General features: G+C 55.0%; 1 protein-coding gene across 1 annotated transcript; it reads left to right on the top strand.

Moving 5' to 3' along the window:
• Positions 1–16,602: 16,602 nt before the first annotated feature.
• On the top strand, positions 16,603–20,610 carry RTL1 (retrotransposon Gag like 1; the record flags this gene model as incomplete). Its single annotated transcript, XM_082837525.1, has 1 exon — positions 16,603–20,610. One exon carries the CDS (start codon positions 16,603–16,605, stop codon positions 20,608–20,610), a length of 4,008 nt encoding a protein of 1,335 aa, XP_082693651.1.
• Between the last annotated feature and the right edge of the window lie 1,851 nt (positions 20,611–22,461).

Genomic DNA, 22,461 nt, shown 5'->3' on the forward strand with positions numbered 1-22,461 from the left:
GGACCCCAAGCCTGATCCCACGGTGGATGGAGGGCTCGCTACCGAGCACGGAAAAGAGAGGACTGAGAAGGAGCTTACTGCCCGCAAAGAGATGAGGGCAGAGGGGGCGAGGGGGCTGCGTCGGAGCCGCGGAGGCAGATGCAGAAAGCAGGAGGGCTCGGCAAAGTGAGCCCCACGCGGGCTGCTTGGGGAGAGAGGGAGCTCCCTGTTACGGGAGGCATCCGAGCAGAGAGAGGCAGGCCGGTACTTGGCCAGGAGGCTGCAGCACGGCTCCCTGCCCGGGCTGGCAGCCCGCACGTCTAGGCCTTCGAGACGTTCCTGCAGCAGTAGGTCCCGAGCAGGGCTCTGGCCACGGAGAAGGCAGGCTGGGGTCAGAGCAAGGATGGGCAGACACTCCCATGCCCCTTGCCCCAAGCTCAGTGGCAAAGGCACCGAGATGGCCGGTGGAGTGCTTCTGTGTGGATGAGGCAGTGAGGGGAGAGGAGCGGAGAATGGGGGTGAGTGCGGGGCGGACGGGGGAGGGGGGAGCTGTCCTGCGGCCAACTCCCTGTCTCAAGGGCCAGCCCACCTGGAGTGGCCAAGCCCCCTCCCCGCTCCCAGGCCCGGAAAGGCTGGCCCGGGTCCTCTCTGGGGCAACAAACTGGTGCACAGGGCTGGGGGGAGCCTTTCTGGCTGGGGTGGGGAGGACAGAAGTAATGGGGGTCTGGTGAGTAGAGGGGCTGGCCCGGTCATGGGAAAACCAGGGCCCTTTTCTGGAGGCTGGGCCGCAGCCCCGGACTCGGCCGGCTGCTGGACCGTAACTTGGACGCTCTGGGGACTCGTGAAAGCCCCCTCACCCGGCGCCGGGGCCGAGGGGCCTGCATGTTGATGAATGCGGCCCACGCTGATGTTGGGCGCTGGCCCTCCAGGGCCATTCATGGGGGCTCAGTTCCCAGGAACTCTGGGTGGATGGGGCCTTTATCAGGGGACCCGCACTAGACGAGGCTCTGTTCTGCAGTTTCTAAAGGAGTTTTCTTGTCTTTGTTCCCAGCGCAGGCACTGAGCGCGCGCGCGCACACACACACGTGTGTGTGTGTGTGTGTGGTGTGTGTGTGTGTGGTGTGTGTGTGTGTGTGCGTGAGAGAGAGAGAGAGAGAGAGAGAGAGAGAGAGAGGCTGGCTGAGGCACCAGCCCGGGTTCCTTGTCTGAAATGACCGGGCTGCCCTCGCTCAGCCTTGGGGGCAGGGATGCACCTCCACAGGGCAGAAAGATTCGGGTAAGACGACAAAGGCACCCAGGTACCCAGGGATGGCAACCTTGCCACAACTGCCTAACTGTCCCAGTCCTGCCAGCCTCGGGGTCCCGACAGCTGCTCTGACCCGCCGAGGGGGGGCAGCATCGTGCTGCAGGTGGAGAGTGCGGGCTGGCTCCGCAGACAGACAGACAGACACGCTGCCCCGCCGTGCCGGCTCAGGAGCTGGGAGCAGCCCCGGGAGAAACTGTTTGCTTTCTCAGAGCCTGGGGTGGGGGTGTGTCGGGGGGGGGGGGGTGTCGGCTGTTTTCCGTCGTTGCTGTTGTTTCAATCAATTAAAAGATGGCTTTGAAACTGTCGATGTGACAATGTTTGGTAAAGTATTTACAAGTGCGTCACAGCCTCTGCGGCGTCACATGGAGGTGGGGCGGGGGAGGGAGGATGCGGCGGAAGAAATCACGCACGTGCGAAATTTTGCAAATACCGGATCCTGATCCTGGTAGCAGCAAAGGGTTCAAAAGAGCTTTGGTGTGGATTTGAAAAGTCACCTGCCCAAATCTCTAACGGGGCAGAGGCCATGGGGCAGCCTGGCTAGAGAGGGGATTCCCACTAATGGTTCCTTATGCCCCAGACACAAACAGAGCCTCACCCAGGCACGAGGACATTAGGGATGGACGGGGCTCCATGCTAGAGGCACGGACAGCTCCACTAACAGCACAGAGAAACACCCCGGTGTGAGACGTGCGTCTGACCAAGCCCACGCTCCAGAGTAAATAAACTGAAAATACAGGAGAGAGGGGTCTTTGTGCTTGGCGGCCGAGGAAGTTCACTTTCGTGTAAAAGGCAAGTCATGCTCCCACTAGGTAAGGCTGCACAAAAACCTCATTTAGGCTGGGCCTGGCCCAGGGAGCAGTTTCTGTGAAATTAAGGAGAAGTCAGGTTTAGCTAGAAGTTTTTCCAGGAATTATAAACCTCTCTAGACTGTAACCACTGTTTCTTCCGAACTGCCCTTGCCAAAGTCTATAAAATACAAGCCTAAAAAATCTGCCTGAAGAGCAGTCTGACATTTTATATATATTTATAAAAAAATAAAATAAACTATCGCCAAACTTTTTAGGAGAACCCAATTAAAGCCGGCGGGGGGCAGCCCCTTCCCCAGCCCCCCAGGGTTCGAGGAAAGGCCCACGTCTCCCTCGGGAGGGTGTCTGCACTGGGGTGACAGGAGCAGAGCCATTCCCCCCTGGTCACTCGCCCTCTTGGCCTTTGTGTCTTCCCCTGTGGGTCTCTCTGCCCTGAAAAGGAGCTGCCTGTGTCTCAGGACGGAGGGTTAAGGACTTCGGACAGGATGAGACGGGAAGGGCTGCTGAGTTTTGCTGGGTACTGCATACCGGCTACTGTGCGGCGTGATTTAATTGTGCTGTTGTCTCACTCAGCCGCTCAATACGCTGTGTGGGCGATTATGATTCCTTCTTTTAATATCAGGAAACCGAGGCACGGAAATTCTTGGGAGATTTGCCAAAGACACACAGCTCTATGTCTGCCCTGTAGCCAGGTCTGTGCTCGAGATGGCCGCCCTCCTGGGGTGCTTCCTACCCGTCCCCAACCCCAGGGAAGCAGAGGGGACCAAAACCCTGAACACGCTGGCGCGCCTGTGCTTCCCAATAAGCAGGTGAAGTCCTCTGCCCCAAGGGCGACGCAGACTTGGCATCGCGGCCCCTCTACCCGAAAGCCTGTGCTCTTTCTAGAACATGACCATGTCTCAAAGGTAGAGGCACCACTCTTAACCTTGTCCCCTCCCCAGGGCATCACCATCACCCCAGCTGGTGGCCCTGCTGTCACATGCTACGTCACGGCTCCCTCTCATGTTCCAGAACCCCCTTTTCTCTCTGGCAAGGAGCAGGTCACAGAAGATGCAATCAACCGTTTCCAGGATATAATTATGTTCTGAAAACCCATCGCTGGCACTCCACCCCTGAGACGTAGCACCCCAGCCCATGCACCCCAGGACACAGGGTTCCAGAGCCTGGGGGAGCCTGGCGTGCGCACCCAGGAGGGTGGACCAGAGCAGCCCGGGGCGGTGGGGATGCCAGCCTGGCCTCCCGGGTGTGCATCTGCAGTGTGACGGTGTTCTGAGGACTCACCCAGCGCCACAGAGCATACGGCTCAGTCCTCTGGAGCTGCCCATGGGCCCGGGGGAATATGAGGCGGTTTTCAGTTAGGGGAAGTTGGATCCAGGCGACATGGGAGCCAAGGGCACTGGAAAGGGACAAAGGAAAGGGGGTGATTAACATGTGGCCAGTTTCACGAATTCGAGAAAAATGTAAAACGTTCTCCTAGACGAGGCAAATGTGTCAATGAGTCATCACGATTCCACAGACTATGCTTTGCTGAACTGTAGCATGAGGTGTTGGGGGGCAGCGGTGCCTCTAAATTTGGGTTCACCCTAGCGAACATTTCAAGCCTTGTCTTAAGCTCCGAGGGGAAGCTGGCTGGGATGGCTTGGCCGGAGCCCTGAAGGGTAAAAGGCAGGGCACACACAGAGAGGAGAGGGTAGCTGGTAGGGGCTGCCGTGTGCCTAGCACACATGTGTGTGTGTGTGTGTGTGTGTGTGTGTGTGTGTGCGCGCATGGGGAGGGGGCACGAGGCTGGGGAGCTTCCAGCCAGACCCTGAAGGGTCTTACATGCCAGGCTAAGGCTCTTGGACCACGTCCCAGACACTCCGGGAAGTCAGATGGAGGATTTAAAGCAAGACAGCGACAAGGTCAAAACGGCATGTTACAAAGATCACTCAGTGAAAATAAACTTTGCTGCAAACCATTTAATCTAGCTATCCCACCTCTAAGAAGCTGGACTAAAAGAACAGTCAGGGACGTGTTTACAGATTCAGCTACAAGAATGCTCCCTGCAGGGTCGTTAGCAATAACAACAACAAAAATAAAACAGGACGGCTTAGATCTCTTTTAGCAGGCGTCAGTTCAGCAAAATCATATTAATTAAAACCGCGGTTCGTGACATGCTCTCCTCATTTATCTATGCCAGGACCTCTTTTATTTTATGTTATCTTTCTTATTTATTTTCTTAAATAATATAACGAGCACACAGGGACCCGTGACCCACCCCGATGACTAGGACTTTGACCAAAGCATCTATAGGCTCACACTGGCCTGCCCCAGCAGACTTACAGCTGGGATTTTCAACAATAGAGGAAGCTCTAATCAACAATGGTGCAAACACACCCCGGAATATTAAACAGCTCTTAAAAAGAATGAGACAGCCGAGACCTATTGTCTTTTAATGGACCTCAGTATTCTGCGCAGAACTGGATTAATCATGATCCTTTGTTCACAAACACTTTCTCATCATTGGTCCAGGCATGTCCCGCTTTTATTCTGCTAATTTATGCATTCATATATTCATTTGTAATAACATCATAAACACTTGTGAGCCCAAATCCAGACCTTGGCAATTACTTACACCTGCTTCCACAAGCCAGCCCCGCTGGAGCTTTAGTGACAGCAACAAGGTGGTGAACTCAACTTCAGTGTGTACAGATTACAGGCGACTAAGGTGTTGTTATAAGGAATGGTGTTTATCTTTTATGATCTCCAAGCACATTCTTGAGTGAAGAGAAACAGGCTGTGCAAAAAGAAATGTACGTGGTGATATAGTTTACGTTAAAAAAAAGAATCATATATTGGAGAGGTCAATTTAGATACATATGCAAATGCACAGAAAAAAAAAAGTCTGGAACCAGACACCTGACTCTGACAACAGGAGTTAAAATGGTGGTGAGGGGGGCGGGGGCTACTGGGATGGAGGAAGGAGCTGACGATGGCTTTAGCTTTTATCCGCAGTGTTTGATTTTCCGTAATGAGTGTATTAATTATCAATGCATTTCTTGCATAATTCAAATAAACATTTTGTGTGTGGGTTTTGTTTTGCTTTGCTGTGTTTGTGTGTGGGGTTTCTGTTAGCTTTTAGCTTTTTTTTTTTAACAAATACAAAAGGAAGAGCATTTTGACTGTTGGATCAGGAGTGAGCGTATCTCCCCCAGACAAGGTCTGCAGACATGAGGGATTTATTGTATCTCCCAGATCATTCTTTTCAGAATTTTCTATGTTCTAAAACTGGAGCCCTGGGCCTCCGAGTGGCGTGTCAGTGACATGAGGCCAGCAGGTGTGTGCCTGCTGGCTGTGACTGCGCCACCCACAGGCCCCAGATCCCTCCAGAGCCACGGGGCGGGTGTCTGCAAGGCACCCATCGGGGAGGACTTTCCTTGCTGGTCTTTAAGAGGCCCTAAAGCTAATGCCCTGGTCCGTGTTCTCAGGGATTAGCTAATTAGAATGAGGACTCGGGAGAATGTGACACGAGACAGTCCTGGGCGAAGGGTACACGGGATCCTCTGGGGAGCAGCAGCCCTGTAGCCCACGTGCACCGGCAGCCACCCAGCCGGGCAGAACCCACAGCTGTCACGTTGCCCACGCCCCAGTTCTAACCAACAGGGGGTGTGGCTAACATGTCAGCTCCCTGAGGATGGGGTGCAAACTTGCAGGTCCTTGCCTGCCCCCCTTCACGTCCTGGGTAGCACACCGCACCCCGACTTCCCATCAGAACCCCTTCTCTCCCCCAGGCACCCCAACCCCTGCTTGCACAGTAAGCTTCAGACCCGGCTCCACAGGTCCCCTCCAGCTGTCGCAGGCACAAACTAAGTGTGCGACTGGGAAGACCCTTTATCCGCAGATAAAGACATCAAGGCTCGGCGAGCCCAAGGACACGAAACTAAGCCAACCTGAAACCCAAAGCAGCCTGAAATCAGGTTTTGTCCTGGCCTCCCTGTGCACAGACGGACTGATTAGTTAGCTGGTTAATGTCTCCCCCTCCCTAAGCTAACACAGGCAGGACCTTCTGAGTTCTCTCCCCTCTGCCAGGCAGACACTTATTTTCAACCACGACTTCGGGCGGTTAGCCCGAAGTACAGGTGAGTACAGGTTAGCCAGCCCTCTGCCGGCGCTTAATCACCCTTCCCGCACGTGAGCCTCCGCTATTTATTACATGGTGTTTTATCTTGGACAGGGTTCGATCCTGGTGAATGCTTTGAGATGCTTGTCATAGTTTTGCAGCTACAAAAGATTTTTATGATAAATAAAAATAAAATACAGCAGTACCCAGGTTACCTGTATCTGCCTCCGGACCGAGGTAATTCCACCTGAAGACGTTCGTTCCTCAGAAAGGCTACATAAATCCCACAATGCCAATAAAGTTACAGGGTTGACTAAGAAAAGGCCCTCTGTACCCAACGCTGACCTGTCTAACCCTCCCTGTTCCCCTCTGGACTCTACAAAAATGAGAAGGGCTTTCAAAGGGACAGTTAGGGGACAGATCCACCTGAAAGAAGAACCATTTTTGCTGAGCACCTACTATGTGCCAGGCATTTTATATTTGACGTCATTAAAAGCATCAAGGCGACACTTGAAGATGGCTGTCCCCATCCTACCAGAGCAGGCGAGGGGAATTATAGTCCAAGGCCACCCACCTCCTCCCAGGGCAGCCCACCCTCTCTGCCCCCCCGAGCAAGACCCCTTAAGCCCCCATCACAGACACCCCAGCTGTAGGCATCCCTCTGTATTACGGTGAGAGCTTTTAACACCTCCCTGGGGGGATGTGTAACGGACAGACAAGAGTAACAGTGTCGTCCTGGATTTTTAATTATATTACTATCTTAATATAGGGCCCCCAGTCTTTGAGGGCCCTACCTCCCAAAGAGGCTGTCAGTGTGACAGAGCAGGGCATACGTACCTGGCCTGCTTCAAGGTCAGCCTAGGAGGGCCTCACACTCCCCTGGCACTCCTCTGGGGGCCAGGGCTGGGCCACACCCTGGCCTCGGGAACGCACCGACTCACTGCCCACCGGGGGCAGCGAGCCTCAGCTGCAGAACAAAGGGCTCGAGTTAGTTCCCTCCTGAGGACTCGACACGTTTACAAATTGTTCAAATGTACAAATCAGGGATTAAAAAATATCATTTTTCAGACCTTTCTATTCGATCCTGGGCCAGGCATCTGCTCCCTTCCTGGAGAAAGCCGCCATCTCACCTCTCCGCCACCTGGGAGGGGAGAAGAGAAAATGCCCACCAGGTCCCCTGGCAGAGGCGCTGCCCCGGGCCTCACCTGCTGCCTGCGGCCCTACTCTACTGTGTGCTAAGGGGGAGGGGTGAAGCAAGGAGTAGCCAGTGCAGACTGACATCAGGGGCAGAACAAAACACTACAGGGGTCCAGCAAGAACAGGGGGCTTGCCGAGAGCTGAGGTGTCACAGAGCAAAGGCAGGACCCAAGTGCCGCCAGTGTGGACCTTAGCTGGGTTGACATGAGGGCCCTGAGACCGACGAGATGTGCGGCCTGGGTCAGTCCCAGTTACAGAAGTGAGATCGCCCCATAGGCTCTGAGGTTTGTCTCTGGGCCTCAGGCTCCTCTTCTGCAAAATGGGGATAATAACTAACACCTTGACAGGGTATTCTGAGGATTAAAGGAATGAAAACAGTGCCTGGCACATAGTAAGTACTCAAGAAATATCACGGAGGGACCCAAACGTAGCGATGGGGGGACTGCATCACATGACGTGATACAGTCCCATGAAAAGAGCAGGACAGAGGCTGTGAGTGGACTGTGGTTGCTACCGTGGAGAGTGCATGCACCTCCCAAACCTAGGCTTTCATACTTAAAGAAACCCATTTATCCAATAACTTTCTAGAAAGAAGCGAAGTTCCAGTTGACGGGACGGGAGCAGAGCCACTGATCGCTTGCATCAAAGGTAAGACTTGGGGTGGGGACCTCATGCTGACCTCCCCCTGGGGGGCCTGGGCAATGAACGGGGCGTGGGCCAGCGCTCAGGAAGAGAGGTTAAAGGGTTTGCTTGCCTGCAAGAAAAAACCATGACATGGAGGACTCAATAGCTCTGCTCAGATACTTGAGCGGCTATAATTAGCAGGTCCTGGGCCAGCTGTCCTGTCCCTCTGCCCACGACCAAATCAGCCAAAATGAGTCGGGGATGACCGCGTGAGTGAGATTTTCGAGGAGACGGAGGGGAGACACCGAGGTCCCCATTCCTTTGGTCTGGGCTCCTGTCGGGCCATGAAACGCAAGTGACCCCTCCAGTCCTCAGGGGCCCCAAATGGCCACTGCCCACTGCACCCAGGGCATCGGCTCCTGCCCCTCAGGCCACCAGTGCAGGGAAGAAAGCCTAAGCCTGGCTTTGAACACTGCCTCTGCCTCTTCCTTCCTGATCCGAGCTCTCTGAATCCCAGTTAAAGCTGTGAGACCAGAACACGCCCACCCGATAAGGAACAAAGTCAGTATTAGGGGCCCCGTGCCCAGGGTCGTGCCTGACACAGAGCAGACACTCGGGAAACACCCATTTTAATAAATGAGCGCTAATTACCCCCATCTGGAGGACACATGCCTCTGCGCCCTACACCGCCCCCCCGCCCCCCTCCCTCAGTAGCTCCAGTCACGGGCGGCTTATTGCTGGGGCCGTTCAATGACCTGGATCCGATTGCCTTCGTCCCCGCTAATTACGGCTCCTGGACAAGCCATTCCACCCTCTGGACTCTGGTTCACGCACTTGCGAGGCAGGGCGTCACCGCCTCTCAGGGTTAATGGGAAAATTAAAGTTGACACCACGCGTGAAAACACTGTCTGAGTCTGTCTGACCATTCCAATTATAGCGGGTGTTCTAAAAGTAATAATCATAAGCGTCCTAATGAAAATAACAGGCCCTGACTCGTTGGTAGCATTTCACAGTTTACAAAGGGCTTGCTGCGCCCACCTCCCCTGGGAAGGCCGTGCTCCTTCCATTATGTAAATGGGGAGACTGAGGCCAGCCTCGGCCTCCCACTCCAGCCCAAGATGCCCTGCACGCCCCCAGACCCCACAGCACACCAGGCACAGAGGGAGCCCACCAGAGATGCGGAAAAGTCCACCGAGACCCCTCCCAGCCCAGCTGTCAAACCTGGACCAACACTGAAAGAAGCCACCCAGCCTGTGTTCCCAACTGTGGACCTAGTGCGAGAGCCCCCAGTTTGTAAGAGTGGCTGGTGGAACTACCTTCCGCCTGCCAGGGTCACCCCTCGAGCCCCTCTCAGGACCCCAGAACTACAGGAGCCAAGTGAGAAGACCACAGTCCAAGCCTCCCTGCAGATGTGGGGAAACTGAGGGCCCAGGGGGAGAAGGGCAGGCTGCAAGTCAGCGTGGGCCCCGGGCTGGCAGCTGGCACGGGCTCCTTCCCCTGCCCACTTGCCTTGAAAGGCAAGAGCTGCCTCAGGACCAACTGATTGGCCCGGCCGATTGTGGCAGCCCAAAGAAGGAGGCCCCTCTCCCCGTGACCCTCTCCCGGCCCCGCCCACAGGTGGCACTCTCCCCCTCCCCGGGTTATTCTGGGCAGAGGGATCCAGCCGCCCCCAGAGCTGTCAGTCAAGCGGTGGCAGGACAGGCACTCTGCATCGGAGGGAACACTGCTGGGTCAGGGGCACTGCCCTTCACCTCGACGGCCTGGGGAGGCGAGGGGCTGCAGGAGCCCTCTCCAGGAGACCTCCACCTAGCCCAGGATGGAGGTGGAGGTGAAGCCCAGGGGACAGCCCCAGCTCTGCCATAACTCGCTGTCTTCCTGAGTCACCGTTTCCCCCTTCTAGTGTCCCCAGTTATGTCTGAGGCCCGGGGGGGCCTGACAGTCAAGGACCTCTGTCCAGGCCCCAGGGGAAGAAAGGGGAGTAACAGAGACTAGCTGTTCTGGGCCAAGGTGAGAAGGGTCTCCTATCTGTAAGGCCCAAGGGGTCTTTAGCACAAGTCAGGGAGCTGAGTGCCAAGGCAGGGTCTCGGAAGGGAGGGACCCCCAACTTGAGCTCTGCCAGGCCAGCAGCCCCTGAAGGTCCCATGGTCCACTGGGACCCGGGACCCAACCCCAGCTACTCTTGGGACCCTCAGGGTGCCACCGTCAGAAGTCCCACCACCCTTCTCCCCTGCTCCCAACTAGCAAGCTGAATGTGGAGAGGGACCACGCCACTGGTCCACACCAGGGGAGTCAAGAAGGACCCCCAGCCTCAGCCTGCTAAGGGCACAACTTGACCTTGCATTAGTTTACCAGAAGAACTAACAACAGCCTGTGGCCCTCCCAGCGCCCCTGTGCGCCCACCTGCATCGTGATGCCCCATTCCATCCATGCCACCAGCAAGACTGGGGCCGTGCAGGGAGCAGCACATGAAAGACACTCATTTCCAGACGACCGAGCCCCCAAGACCCGGCGGCTGTGTCCCTCGAACCCAACTGGTTCTGAGCACAGCCTTGAGACGGCGCAAGGCAGAGAGGGGTCTCCACCTGACAACAGCCCTGGCGCCCACCTGACGGCCTCGAAAGCCAGGGGGCTCCAGGTGTGACAGCCAGCGCCTGGGAGGCCGGAAAAGGGGAACACGAGAAGCCCTCCTTCCCCTTCCCCCCTCACCCCTCCTCTTTCTCGCTGTCCTACCTTCTCCCCAGCAACTTGGGCCTCCGCCCCCCTCCCCTGTCCTAACCTCTCCCCTAATTCCTCCACCTCCGCCCCCCGCCCCAGGCTCAACCCCGCTCCTAAACATCCTCTCAGCTCCTCTTCCAAGCTCTATTTTTAAAATCAGATTTCCTTTACTGTGCAAGTGAGCTGACGGGGAGAGGTATTCGCTGAGGGATTGGCGCCCCCCCTATTGGCGCAGCCCTTCATAGACACACGTTGGCAGCCCTGACCCAATGGGCCACTTGCTCAGAGGCGAGCGAGGAGCTGACCTGACCGAGAAGGCTCCAGGCACTGAAGGTGGTGAGGCTGGGCTGTCTGTGTATGAGGGTCGGGAGGGCAAGAAAGAGGGTCCAACCCAAAGAACCCAAACCAGGTGCACTAAATCATACTGGATTTGGGAGGGTTGTTTTTTTTTTTTTTTTGGTAAGGTTAAGAATTTCCAAATCAGTAGACATTTCTGAAAGAAATTTTTGTGAGGTTTGAGACTTCAACCTGTATCCAGCTTCATTCGTAGGACTGAGAATGCTACTTCCGGAGAGCCCAGAGGAGAGGCAGGGGCAGCCCCTGGGCTGCATGGGGCTGCGGTGGGTGGGCCCGTGGAGGACAGGAGTCAGAAGGAAGCCCACAGTGGTTGTCCAAAGCGGTGCGTGGGTCTCCGACGACGCCCAAAGCCCTTGCAAAGGGGCAGACAGCTGAGCCCAGTGGAGCTTCAAGGGGGCGCTCGCAGGAGTACAGGGAAACCCCCGCCCTGCCCCTCCAGGACCCCGAGCTCACCTCCGGCACAGTATTGAACACAAGGGTGTGGTTCTCATCTCTCTGCTGGTGACGTTCTGCAAGGTTGCCTCCATTCCTTTATCTTGGAGATCTAGCGTAATGCCTGGTCCGGAAAAAAAGAATCAGGACATGCTGCATGAATTAATGAATCATAGGTAGAGAGATGAGTTTTAAAAAATAAAAGGACCTGGGACAATGAAATCAAGACGTGTTTGGGGGGCAAGAAGGAAGAAACCCAGTCTTTGAGGAGTGAAGGGTGAAAGGAATAAGAAACTGAAGCTAAGAATCGTAGATGGTGCAAAATGTTGGTTTTGTGCAAATTTAGGCTTTATACCCTAAGTAATAAAGAGCAATGTGAAGACTTTTCAGTATAAGCAACACTTGGTCCAATTTGCATTTCATGCTCAGGCAATTGGATTGTATGTTATGGACATGCATGTGGAGGGTTTTAAACTGAGGAAACCATGATTAAATTTGGGAGCCATGCTAAGACAGGGAGACATTTTGTTAGTGATGAAAATTCATTAAAAAGATTTTAAGTGGGGGGTTTCATGAATAGATTTGGGGTTTGGGGGGAAGAAATCTGGACTTTATTTTGAGAAGTGACAGGATCAAACCTTTATAATCATGCTAAGGAGTTTGGATTCTTGCCAGTGGGTTTGAAGAAATGTGATGGGGAGATTTTTGCTTGTGGGAGGTAAGTCTGCAGAAAAACATCAAATATATTTTAAGGCTTTGGACTTTATATTACAGGCAATGAGGGAACATTGGAAAATTGTACAGAGAAAAGTAAGAGCCACACATTTAAGTATCATGCTAAAACATCTGGACTTTACATGTTGAAGGGTGCCAAAGTCTGACTCTAAGAGCGCACCAAGGAGATCTGATTGGTGCTGACAGTCAGGCTGAAAGACTTTGATCGGAGGAGTTACATGATCGACATTGGGAACACGCACAGAAATGTGGAACTTATTTTGAGACTCTGACATGATGAGATTTTTGCGCGTGCCTAGGAATTTGATTTTAGGCAATAAAAAGTTCTAAGAGCGTGACATGCTGAGTTTTGTTGTATTAGATAAAGAGTATGCAGTGACATTACAAAATAAAATTCACATATGATGCTAAGATTTTGGATTTTTTTCCCATAATTCCACAATCAGGAGACACTGTGAGATTTTAAGTGCAGTGGCAAGATCAAACTTTATTGACCGTGGTAGAAAGCATGAATTTTATTTTAAGGGATGACAAGATCAAATTTTTATATCATGCTAATAAGTTCGGATTTAAGCCAAAAAAGAGTTTCAAAGAATGACGGGGTGAGATGTGGGGATGTTTTTATAGACCAGTCCGAAGATAAATTACACGGTAAAACGCTATATTTTACGATGAGTAGTTGGGACTTTATGTTACAGACTATGAAGGAACCTTGAAAAGTTTTAACTGGGGAGTTACACGATCAAACGTACACATTTCAGCAGAGCTACGAGAGTGGATTTTTATGGTAAAGATAATATGATCAGATTTTTATAACATGCCAAGGAGATGTGATTTTATGTGAGAGTTGAAGGCATTCAAGCATCTCATTCGGGGGAGGGATATGATCTCATTTCTGAACCCTCATGCAGAGGCATTTGGATTTTAGCCAGTGAAGGGTCTTAAGGAGTGACTGATGAGCGTTTTGTCTCCAGGGGAATTAGCTGGTAAAATATATTTTATGCTAAGGTGTCTGGATTTGATGAACCAGATAATGAAGGCACATCGACAGCTCAGGGGAGGCACCCCTTGGTACAAGCGCACGCTGTCTGTACTTTATGCTGAGGGATCGGAGCATTTATGGCAAGTAATATAGAGGCAGGGCAGGACTTCACGCTTATACAGAGGTTATTTGATGGAATTTGCACAGGATGCTGAAAAGTTTGGACACTACTTTGAGGAGCGACAGGATCACTTTTTTGTGTCGGGCTAAGGAATCTGGATGTCAGCCATTAAAGAGATTTTAAGAAAAGTTTCTGTGTTTGGTAAGAGCAGTGTGCAGAGAAATTGTATAGTAAAATGCGTATTTTCTGCTAAGGAGTTTAGATCCTATCTCACAGGTGACTAGAGACACTGTAAGATTTGAAGCAGAAGTTACAAGACCAAACTCACGCATCTGGCAAGGAAACGTGACCTTTCATGACATGGTCAAATTTTGATATCATGCCTAATTTAGAGGTTTGGAATGAAGCCAATAACAAGTTTAAGAAGTGACCTGGTGAGATGTGGGGTTTTAGATCCATGAGTTTGCAGATAAATTACATGATAAAAATGTTTATTTTATGCTAAGTGATTGGAACTTCATATGATAGGCAATGAAAAGAAAGTTTTGTAAGCTTTAAATAGAGAAGTTATGGATAACTTTTATGCCTCTCGCTAAAAGTTTAAACGTTGATGTGGAAGAGTAGCAAAAGCAAGTTTTCACAACACGCCAAGGACACCAGATTGTAAGGTGAAGTCGAGAAAGCTGAAGGATTTAGTCAGGTGCCTCATCAAATTTATAAATATGTTGAGAGTCTCGGCTTTTTATTTATTTATTTATTTATCTAGTTATTTATTTAAACTGAGCGCCAGGTCTTCGTTGTAGCACGCAGGATCTTTAGTTGGGCCGTGCGGAATCTTTCAGTTGTGACATGCGGGCCCCTAGCTGCAGCATATGCAGGATCTCGTTCCCTGACCAGCGATCAAACCCCGGGCCCCCTGCATTGGGAGCGCAGAGTCTTAACCGTTGGACCGCCAGAGAAGTCCCAAGAGTGTAAACTTTATATTAAGAAGGGGATAATCTAGTTCTGAAATCATCTTGCTAAGGTGTTCAGATTTTAGCTAACTAAGGGTTTTAAGAGACATAACTGAGATTGTGTATTTTACATTTTAGCCAATTTCAATTTTTCAATGGTAAATGTTAGCCAATAAAGGATTTTAAGGGTAGTAAGAGACCTACTGAGATTTTATATTTCAAATTTTAGTCAATTAAAAATTTTAGCCAATAAAGGGTTTTAAGGGTTGTAGGTGACATACTGAGATTTTATGTTCTAAATTTTAAATGTTAGCCAATTTAAATTTTTATTTTAAAATTCAAATTTTAGCCAATTTAAATTTTCAATTTTTAAATTTTAGCCACTAAAGTGTTTTAAGGGTTTTAAGAGACATACTGAGATTTTTATTTCTAATAGATGAGTCTGCAGATGAATTACTGTGTCAAATTTTGTATTTCAATTAGAGACTTGGAATTTCATAATACTACACAGTTAACAGGACTTTTATGAAGAGGAAACGAGTTAATTTATGCAATGTGCTATATACGTATTCTCATAACGGAGATGACGGTGATGGTGATGATTTCACCTAAAAAAATGTAATCTCTGCCTTGAGGGAATGACATGATCAGAATTTTCTATTATTCTAAGGCCTTAAATTTTAGCCAGAAAAAGATTTCGGTGAGTTTATGTGTCAGGAATGTTTATGCTAACAGGTTTGGATTTAATATCGTAGACAGCAAATAAACAGCGAAAGGTTTTAATCAGAGGGACTGCAGGATCAAATTTAACTGTCATGCTAACAAGAATGTATTTAATTTTGAGGAACAGCAGATCAGAATTTCGTATCGTGTTGGAAAGTCTGGATTTTAGCCAATGAGGAGTTTTACACAAGGGAATGCATTTTTTTTCTAATAGATTGGCCCGGTGGCTAAAAAGAAAACTGGGAAGCAACAAAAAGTGTTAAATGCATAAAGAACAGTAACCGTAGAGCTAATTGATTGGAGAGCCAGAACTCCATCTGCTCTGCCCCAACACAGAAAGGTACAAATAACCCCAACCAAAACATCTCTGTAAATTCTGCCTCAGCCCGCTAAAACCACCCATGACCAGATTTTCAAACATCCATCCTAAGTCACTCAGATGTCAAAGTTATCTGATGCCCTCCGCACACCCCAACCCCTTACTGAACATCCCAGCTCTACTAGATATACCCTGGTGCTGGCGGGGAAACCAACCAGCAACAGAGAAGGGGCATCTGCTAGAGCAAAGAGATTGCGGGGGCATACGAAGATTTTTGCGCAAGCGGAACGGAGGCCAAATGTTTGACGTTCCTGAGCCCCCACAGACAGCGAGGGCAATCTCGGGAGGGTGCAGGTTTTAGGAGGGGTGGGCAAATGAGTTGCACGTCTCCTCGACAGCTCAGAGCTAGGGAGAATGCTGCATTGGAAGTGGGTGAAAGACAGGAAATCAGCAAAAACTCCGAGTCAGAATCAAGTCACAGATGCACAAGTCTCTGGCACACAGTAGGTGTTTTATAAACACTTCTGGAGAAAAAAGAAAAGCCAGAATCCAGATCACTACTTCTGCCTGCCCCCGATGTCTGCTTCGAACCTGGGAGAGGAAAGAAGAGCTATTTTGGGCATCTGAGCCAACCGACGGGATAGCAGCCAAGTGCCCATGTTCTCCTCTTGCCCTGGACTTGTTAAACAGTAGGCATCTCTGCTGGAGATCCGCACCTCAGAAGTGAGGAGGCCCAGCCTGCCAGGGGCGGCTGTGGACGGCACTGAGATGTGACCTCTGTGACTCTCTGGTGACCAAGGAAGGGAAGGGAGGCTGACCAGGCCCGTGTGCCAGGGTTGAGATGAAGCAGTTAATGCACCCTGCCAGGTGCCTGCCTGCCATGGCGGCCACTCGGGGCCCATCAACTCCACAGAATTTATGGGCTGTGAATTTCTTACAGCCACGGGGGCGTAGTCAGGCCAGACAGGCAGAGTAAGCCTGGGAGAGTAGGCGGGAAGGTCAGGGGTTTGCAGATTTTTCTCTCCATGGGATGCCCCAAGATGGACCCAGGGAGGCTCTCCCCAGCTTCTCTCTGCTCTGCCAGGTTGGGCATCTGATTTGCCCTGGAGACCCTGACCTCATGAGACCCTAAACCACTGCCTTTCCTCGCACCCCCTCCCCACCCCCAGGTTCTGACCTCTGCCATCCCAGGCACTGACCGGACGCGTCACAACCTTACCAGTCTTCAGAGAACACTCCTTCCCATCCGACGAAATGATAGAACCCTCTGAAGACTCATTTGAGACGATGATGGAGCGTAAGAATCCATCATCAAAACAAATGGAGTCCTCCGAGGGCTCATCCAACACCTCCGTGGAGACACCAGGCAGCAGAGTGGAGGCGGCGGCAGCGGCGGCAGGGCTGGCCGGTGGCCCGGCCCGGGAAATGGGAGAGCTGCCCATTGATCTCCTCCAAGACATGGAGGAGCCATCCAGTGGCCCACATAGGGAAATAAAGGATCCACCCAATGACCTACTCCAAGACCTGGAGGAGTCACGCGATGGTTCACATCTGGAAGTGGGGGGTCCCTTTGGTGGGGCACCTGGCAGAATGGAAGAGGCATCAGTCAACCCACGGGGAGCCCAGGAAGAGCAAGACGACTACACTGACCTGGCTGGGTGGAAAGAGGCGCATCCCGAGGAGCCGGCGGACAGCGTGACCGCAGAAATCACGGGCATGGTGGGGTCCATCATCTCTCTGTACTTCCGGGTGCAGGACCTCAGAGAGCAGCAGAGGGTGGCGGAAGAGATCCTGACGAAGGGGATCAGCGCCGGCCAGCTGCCGGTCCCAGGCAAGTTCTCGGGCGATCGCAGAGAGTACCACGAGTTCATCGTGCTCTGCCAGCTGGTCTTACAGGGCTGCCCCAGAATGCTCTACAGCGACCGCCTGCGGGTGGGGTACGTCATCGGCCACCTCTCGGGCCTGGCCTTGGAGTGGGCCAAAGATCTGGTGGAGAGAGAAAGCCCCCTGATGGACGACTTCCCAGCCTTCCTGGAGGCCATGTCCGACACGTTCCAGTACCGCCAGGCCCTGCGGGTGGCGGAAGAGGCCATGTTCAGCCTCAGGCAGGGGGATCGCGCCGCCATCGAATACATCAACGAGTTCCAGGGCCTGGTGCCCACCCTGGGCTGGCCAGACGACGTCCTGCAGGCCCACCTGTGCCAGGGGCTCAAGGAGGAGATCAGGCACTATCTGTTCCGCATCCCTCAGCCAGATTCGCTGGACAGTCTGATTCTGCTGGTCCTGCAGATAGAAGAGAAGCTGGCAGAGAGAAGGGCGATGCTCCGGCTGCCCCCGGAGGCCCGCCCGCGGAACCTGACCTGGATCGACTCGCCCGCTCCGGAGAGGTGGGTGGTGAGCAGCTGGCTGCCCTGCGAGGCCCGCCCCGCCATCGACCGCGACCACCTGTTCCTGCTGCTCACGGTGAGGGTGAACCCCTACCACAGCGTGGCGGTTCAGGCCCTGGTCGACTCGGGGGCGGGCGGCAACTTCATGGATGAGAGGTTCGCCCAAGAACACTACGTCGAGCTCTACGAGAAGCCCTGCCCGCGGTCGGTCCCGTCCGTGGACGGCTCGCTGGTCGGCCACGAGCCCGTCTGGCTCTACACCGAACCCCTGGTGTGTATTCACCAGAGCCACCACGAGTCCCTGCAATTCGACATCATTCCGTCTCCCAACTTCTCCGTGATACTAGGCGTCGACTGGCTCCGAGTCCATGCCCCGGAGGTCGACTGGGTCAAAGGCCGCTGCACCTTCCACTCTCCCTACTGCCTGAAGAACTGCTTCCGCCCGCCCCCACCATGCATCGCTCTGGAACGACATGCCATAAGCCTGCTGCCCGGACTGCCGCCCCTGTACTCCGACCTGGCCGACGTGTTTAACCCGAAGGAAGCAGATGAGGAGACTTCCGACCAGCCAAGCTCAGACGGATCCGATGATCTTTCTGAATCAGAGCCCTCTGAGCTTCAGCAGGCTGGAGACAGTGATCACAGCGAGACCTATCACGAGTGTCCCTCCACTGCGCCGTGGGAACCTGTGGGAGCCGGGATGCAAGAAAGGGCCAGGCGGGAGGAATACTGGGACCCGCAGGACATGCTGACCAGCACACACGACTACATACAGATGATTCCAGAACTGTTCGACCAGTTACACGGAGCCACGTGGTTCACAAAGCTGGAGCTGCGCGGCACCGTCGTGCAGGAAAGCATGAACATACGCCAGACGGAAGACGTGTGGAAAGCAGCGTTCGGTTTGGAGCTTGAAGAGATGACGAGCTACTGGCCCTTCCCGATCTGCGCAGACCCTATCATCCCTCAGGGCGTGATTCACTTTATCCTAAAGGACATGCTCGGTTTCTTTGTCCTCTCGTACGGGCAGCACGTCCTGGTCTACTCAATGAGCCAGGAGGAGCACCTCCACCACGTCCGCCAGGTGCTGACCCGCTTCCGCTACCACCACGTCTACTGCTCCCTGGACAGGAGCCAGTTCCACCGACACACCGCCGAGTTCCTGGGGTTCGTCATGACCCCCAAAGGGGTGAAACTCAACAAGAGCATCGTGAGCACCATAACGGGGCACCCCACCCCCGGCTCTAAGAAGTCCCTGCGGAACCTCATCGAATTCGCCTTCCCGTACCGGCACTTTGTGGAGCGCTTCGCCGTCATCACGGAGCCCCTGGTGCGGCAGCTACTGAGCGACCGGCCCTTCTACTGGGGGCACGAGGAACAGGAGGCCTTCGAGCGCCTGAAGTGGGCTTTCCGCGAGGCGCCCCTCCTCCACCACCCCAAGCCCCAGAACCCGTTCTACTTGGAAACGGGCGTCACCAAGACGGCCCTGCATGCCTCCCTGATCCAAGTCGACGACCAAACCGGCCAGCGAGTCTGCTGCGCTTTCTATTCTCGAAACATCTCCCCGATCGAGGTGGAGGCCTCGCCGGCGGAGATGAAGACCCTTCCGGTACGGGCTGCCTTCGTGGCGTGGTGCCGCTACCTGGAGAACACCGAGGAGCCTATCATGATCCTTCTCAACACAGAGGATCTGGCCTCTCTGAATAATGACAGGCTCACCGTACTTCTCCCCGGGCATTGGGTCTTCTTCTTCTCCCACTTCCACTTTGACGTCATGGAGCGGCCAGAACAAAAGGGTGGCCGGCCCCCGCCGCCCATGCGGAAACGCCTCTGGAGAAGGGCCTTCCAGCAGCGCGCTGCCGCTCGGCCAAGGATGCTCTTCGCTACGGGAGGGTCCCCCAGGGCTCAGTCCCCAGAATCGGGGGACGAAGAGGAGAATGAAGATGCCCTTCATCAGGACGAGCCGCACGGGCAGCGCCTCCGGCAGGAGCTCCTGGCTCTGATACCAGCAGACCAAATACTCAACAGCCTCCTTGCCCATCTCAGCATGGCCCAGATCAGGGCAGTCATCCTGCACTTCTTCCGAGGCCTCCTGTTCTGGAAGAACCTCCTGGCCGTGGCTGCCCTCCTCGTGCTGCTGAGGTTCAGGACGCGCCTCGCCCTGCCGCCCGCACCCACCTCGGACACGGCCCGGCCGCCGCCGCGGCGCTCTCTGTGCCTGCTGCTGGACTCGTCCCTCATCGCCCCCGCCGTCGCCCAGCTGTTCACCCAGACGCCCCCGCTCACGGGCGCCAACGCCACCCCGGCCGAGGCACCGGCCGAGCTGTTCCTGGGCCCTGGCCAGTGGCGGCGCAACGCCCTGCTTGGCCTGCGACTCACGCCCGAGTTCTGGCAGATGCTGTGCGAGCTCTTCGCCATCAGAGTCGCCCCCCGTGAGGGGACCCACCCCCACCCGCGCCCGAACCGCTACCTGGAGCTGCACGTCGTCGACGATGAGGATGTCGTCTTGCGAGAAGCCCTGCAAGACGACCTGCAACGTTACCGTCAGTGTGGCCTGCATGACGGCCTGCAAGACACCTCGCAGGACGAGCAGGAGAGCGACGTGCAGGACAGCCTGAGCCCCGGGGCCTCGGGCGCCCGCGGGCCCCGCCAGCACCTCCCCGGCGACACCCGCGTCCGCCGCCTGCTCTACATCCGCAGCGCCCGACGGGGGTCCGTCGCGATCAACCGGCAGCTGGCGGCCAGGGCCCTGACCCACTTCCTGACCGCCGTCTACGCCCAGTCTACATCCACCCTCGTCGGGGTGAGCCCCCCCGGGGAAGGAGCAACGCTGGAGGAGCTGCCCGGAGAAGAGCAGGACGCGGACCTCGACTGAAAACGCCTCCTCTCCTCCGCCCCGCCGCCCCACAGACCCTCCCTCCAGCCTCCCCCGTGCCTCAGCCGGCTTCGCTCGGACCCCGGCCCCCTTCCTGCCGCTCCTGACCCAAGGGGGAAACACTTGAGAAGGGCAAACAAGCGACTCATCGACCAGCAACAGTATCCGTGCCAACAGGCTACCCAGTGGACCGTCCAACCGTCAGAGACCCAGAGTCGGCTCAGGGCTACCCAACTCCGTCTTAATTCTCCAGGTCCCAGGCCTGCAACTGGGCGTGAGATCAACGAGGGGAGAGAGCAGCGATGAGCAGGAGATGACCCCGTGACCCCAGACCGGGTGAGGAACCAGCACAGCAGACGCAGACAAGCAAGCAGGTGCCGGGGACGCCCCCCCAGGGCGACGAGTGGCCACCTCGGGCCACCCTGGGACACGGACCTCGGCTGCTCACTGACATTGTCTACCTCCACCAGCGGTGCCCCCGCACCCCCGGGCCCCGTCCCGACCTCCCACGCCTCGGGGGTGCTGGGGGGCCTCCCCCGCCCCACCTCCCTGCCAAGATGCACCCGCCCCCGTCCGGTCCAGCGCCCTCGACACCAACTGTCTGACCCTGAGCTCTGGCTCCACCTGGATGGTCCTGCCACAGCGGGGCCCGCCGTGCCAGTACTCACCGGACTCGCAGCCTCAGGCGTCCCTGCGACCGTCCGGGACACTGACGGGGTGACTTCGCCCGGGGGGGCTCCCTCCCCCACCCCAACACTGACAGCACAGGGGCCTGAGGCCCGAGACAAGGGGAGGGGCTCCGAGAGAGACTGAGAGAGGCCGGAGACAGCCAAGTAGCCGAGAACGCTCCTACCAGGCCGCCGCTCTCTGCCACGGGGAGGAGACCCTCCCCGCCTGCGCGCCTCACCGCTTCCCACCCCCAAAATAAAGTAGAGTTAAAAGATGATCTGACTCTGTGGCTTGTTCTGAAGGTGGAGGGTGGGGACAGGCGGGGTGGAGGGCCGGCAGGTGGAGTGGGGGAGGGGCGGGGTGGGGCTCCCCCTGGACCACGCCCACCAGGCCCCTGGCACGCAGGCTGGGCGGGTGGGGGGTGGGGGGTGGGGGGTGGGGGGTGGGGGAGGGTGGGGGATGGGGGACGGGGGAGGAGGGCAACACGGGGAGCTGCCTCTTCTGGAGGGTCCGGATCAGGGACCCCAGAAATCCAAGTCCCAATTCGTCCCACACTAGAAATGGGGGTGGGCGGGCTGTGCCCTGCCCCCCTAACTCGGAGGGTCTTTGAACCAAGGAACCTCGGCTTCAGCAATTCCCCCACCACCACCCCTAGTGGAGAAGGCCAAGGTCCCACCGTCCTAAAAGTGGCAGAAAAGCTGTTCTGAGGGTGCACTGCCCTGGGAAGGCAGAGGGCGTCCCAGGGAGGGAGGACAGCGGTGACTGGGCACTCAGGCACTCTGGGCTCACTCAGCCCACAGCCCAGCCCATGCTGACCGAGGGTCCCTCTGCCTGGCCTCAGGGCCCACCCATCCGGCAGCGGCCTTGGACCTCCCAGATCCGCCACCCCTCCACATGGGACCACTCCTTGCGGGGGACCTGGAACCTCCACTTGGGGAGGGGCTCCAAACGGATGTCCATGCACGTGGGCCCTCACACACCATGGCATGGGCCTTAAGTCTGCCCTCTGGGGCACAGAATCTGCCCCTGACAGTGGCACCATGAGACCACCAAGCAGATCTCAGGTTCAAAGGTCAGGGGCTCTGCAGGGGCCTGACTCCCTACCCCCTCACAGGCCTGCCCCTCCCCACCCCTAAGGAAAGTCGTGTCCCTCACGGATCCCCCAGAGTTCCGTGTCCTCTC

This window comes from Leucopleurus acutus, assembly GCF_964270905.1.
Source record: "Leucopleurus acutus genome assembly, chromosome: 1".
NCBI classification, from domain to species: domain Eukaryota; kingdom Metazoa; phylum Chordata; class Mammalia; order Artiodactyla; family Delphinidae; genus Leucopleurus; species Leucopleurus acutus.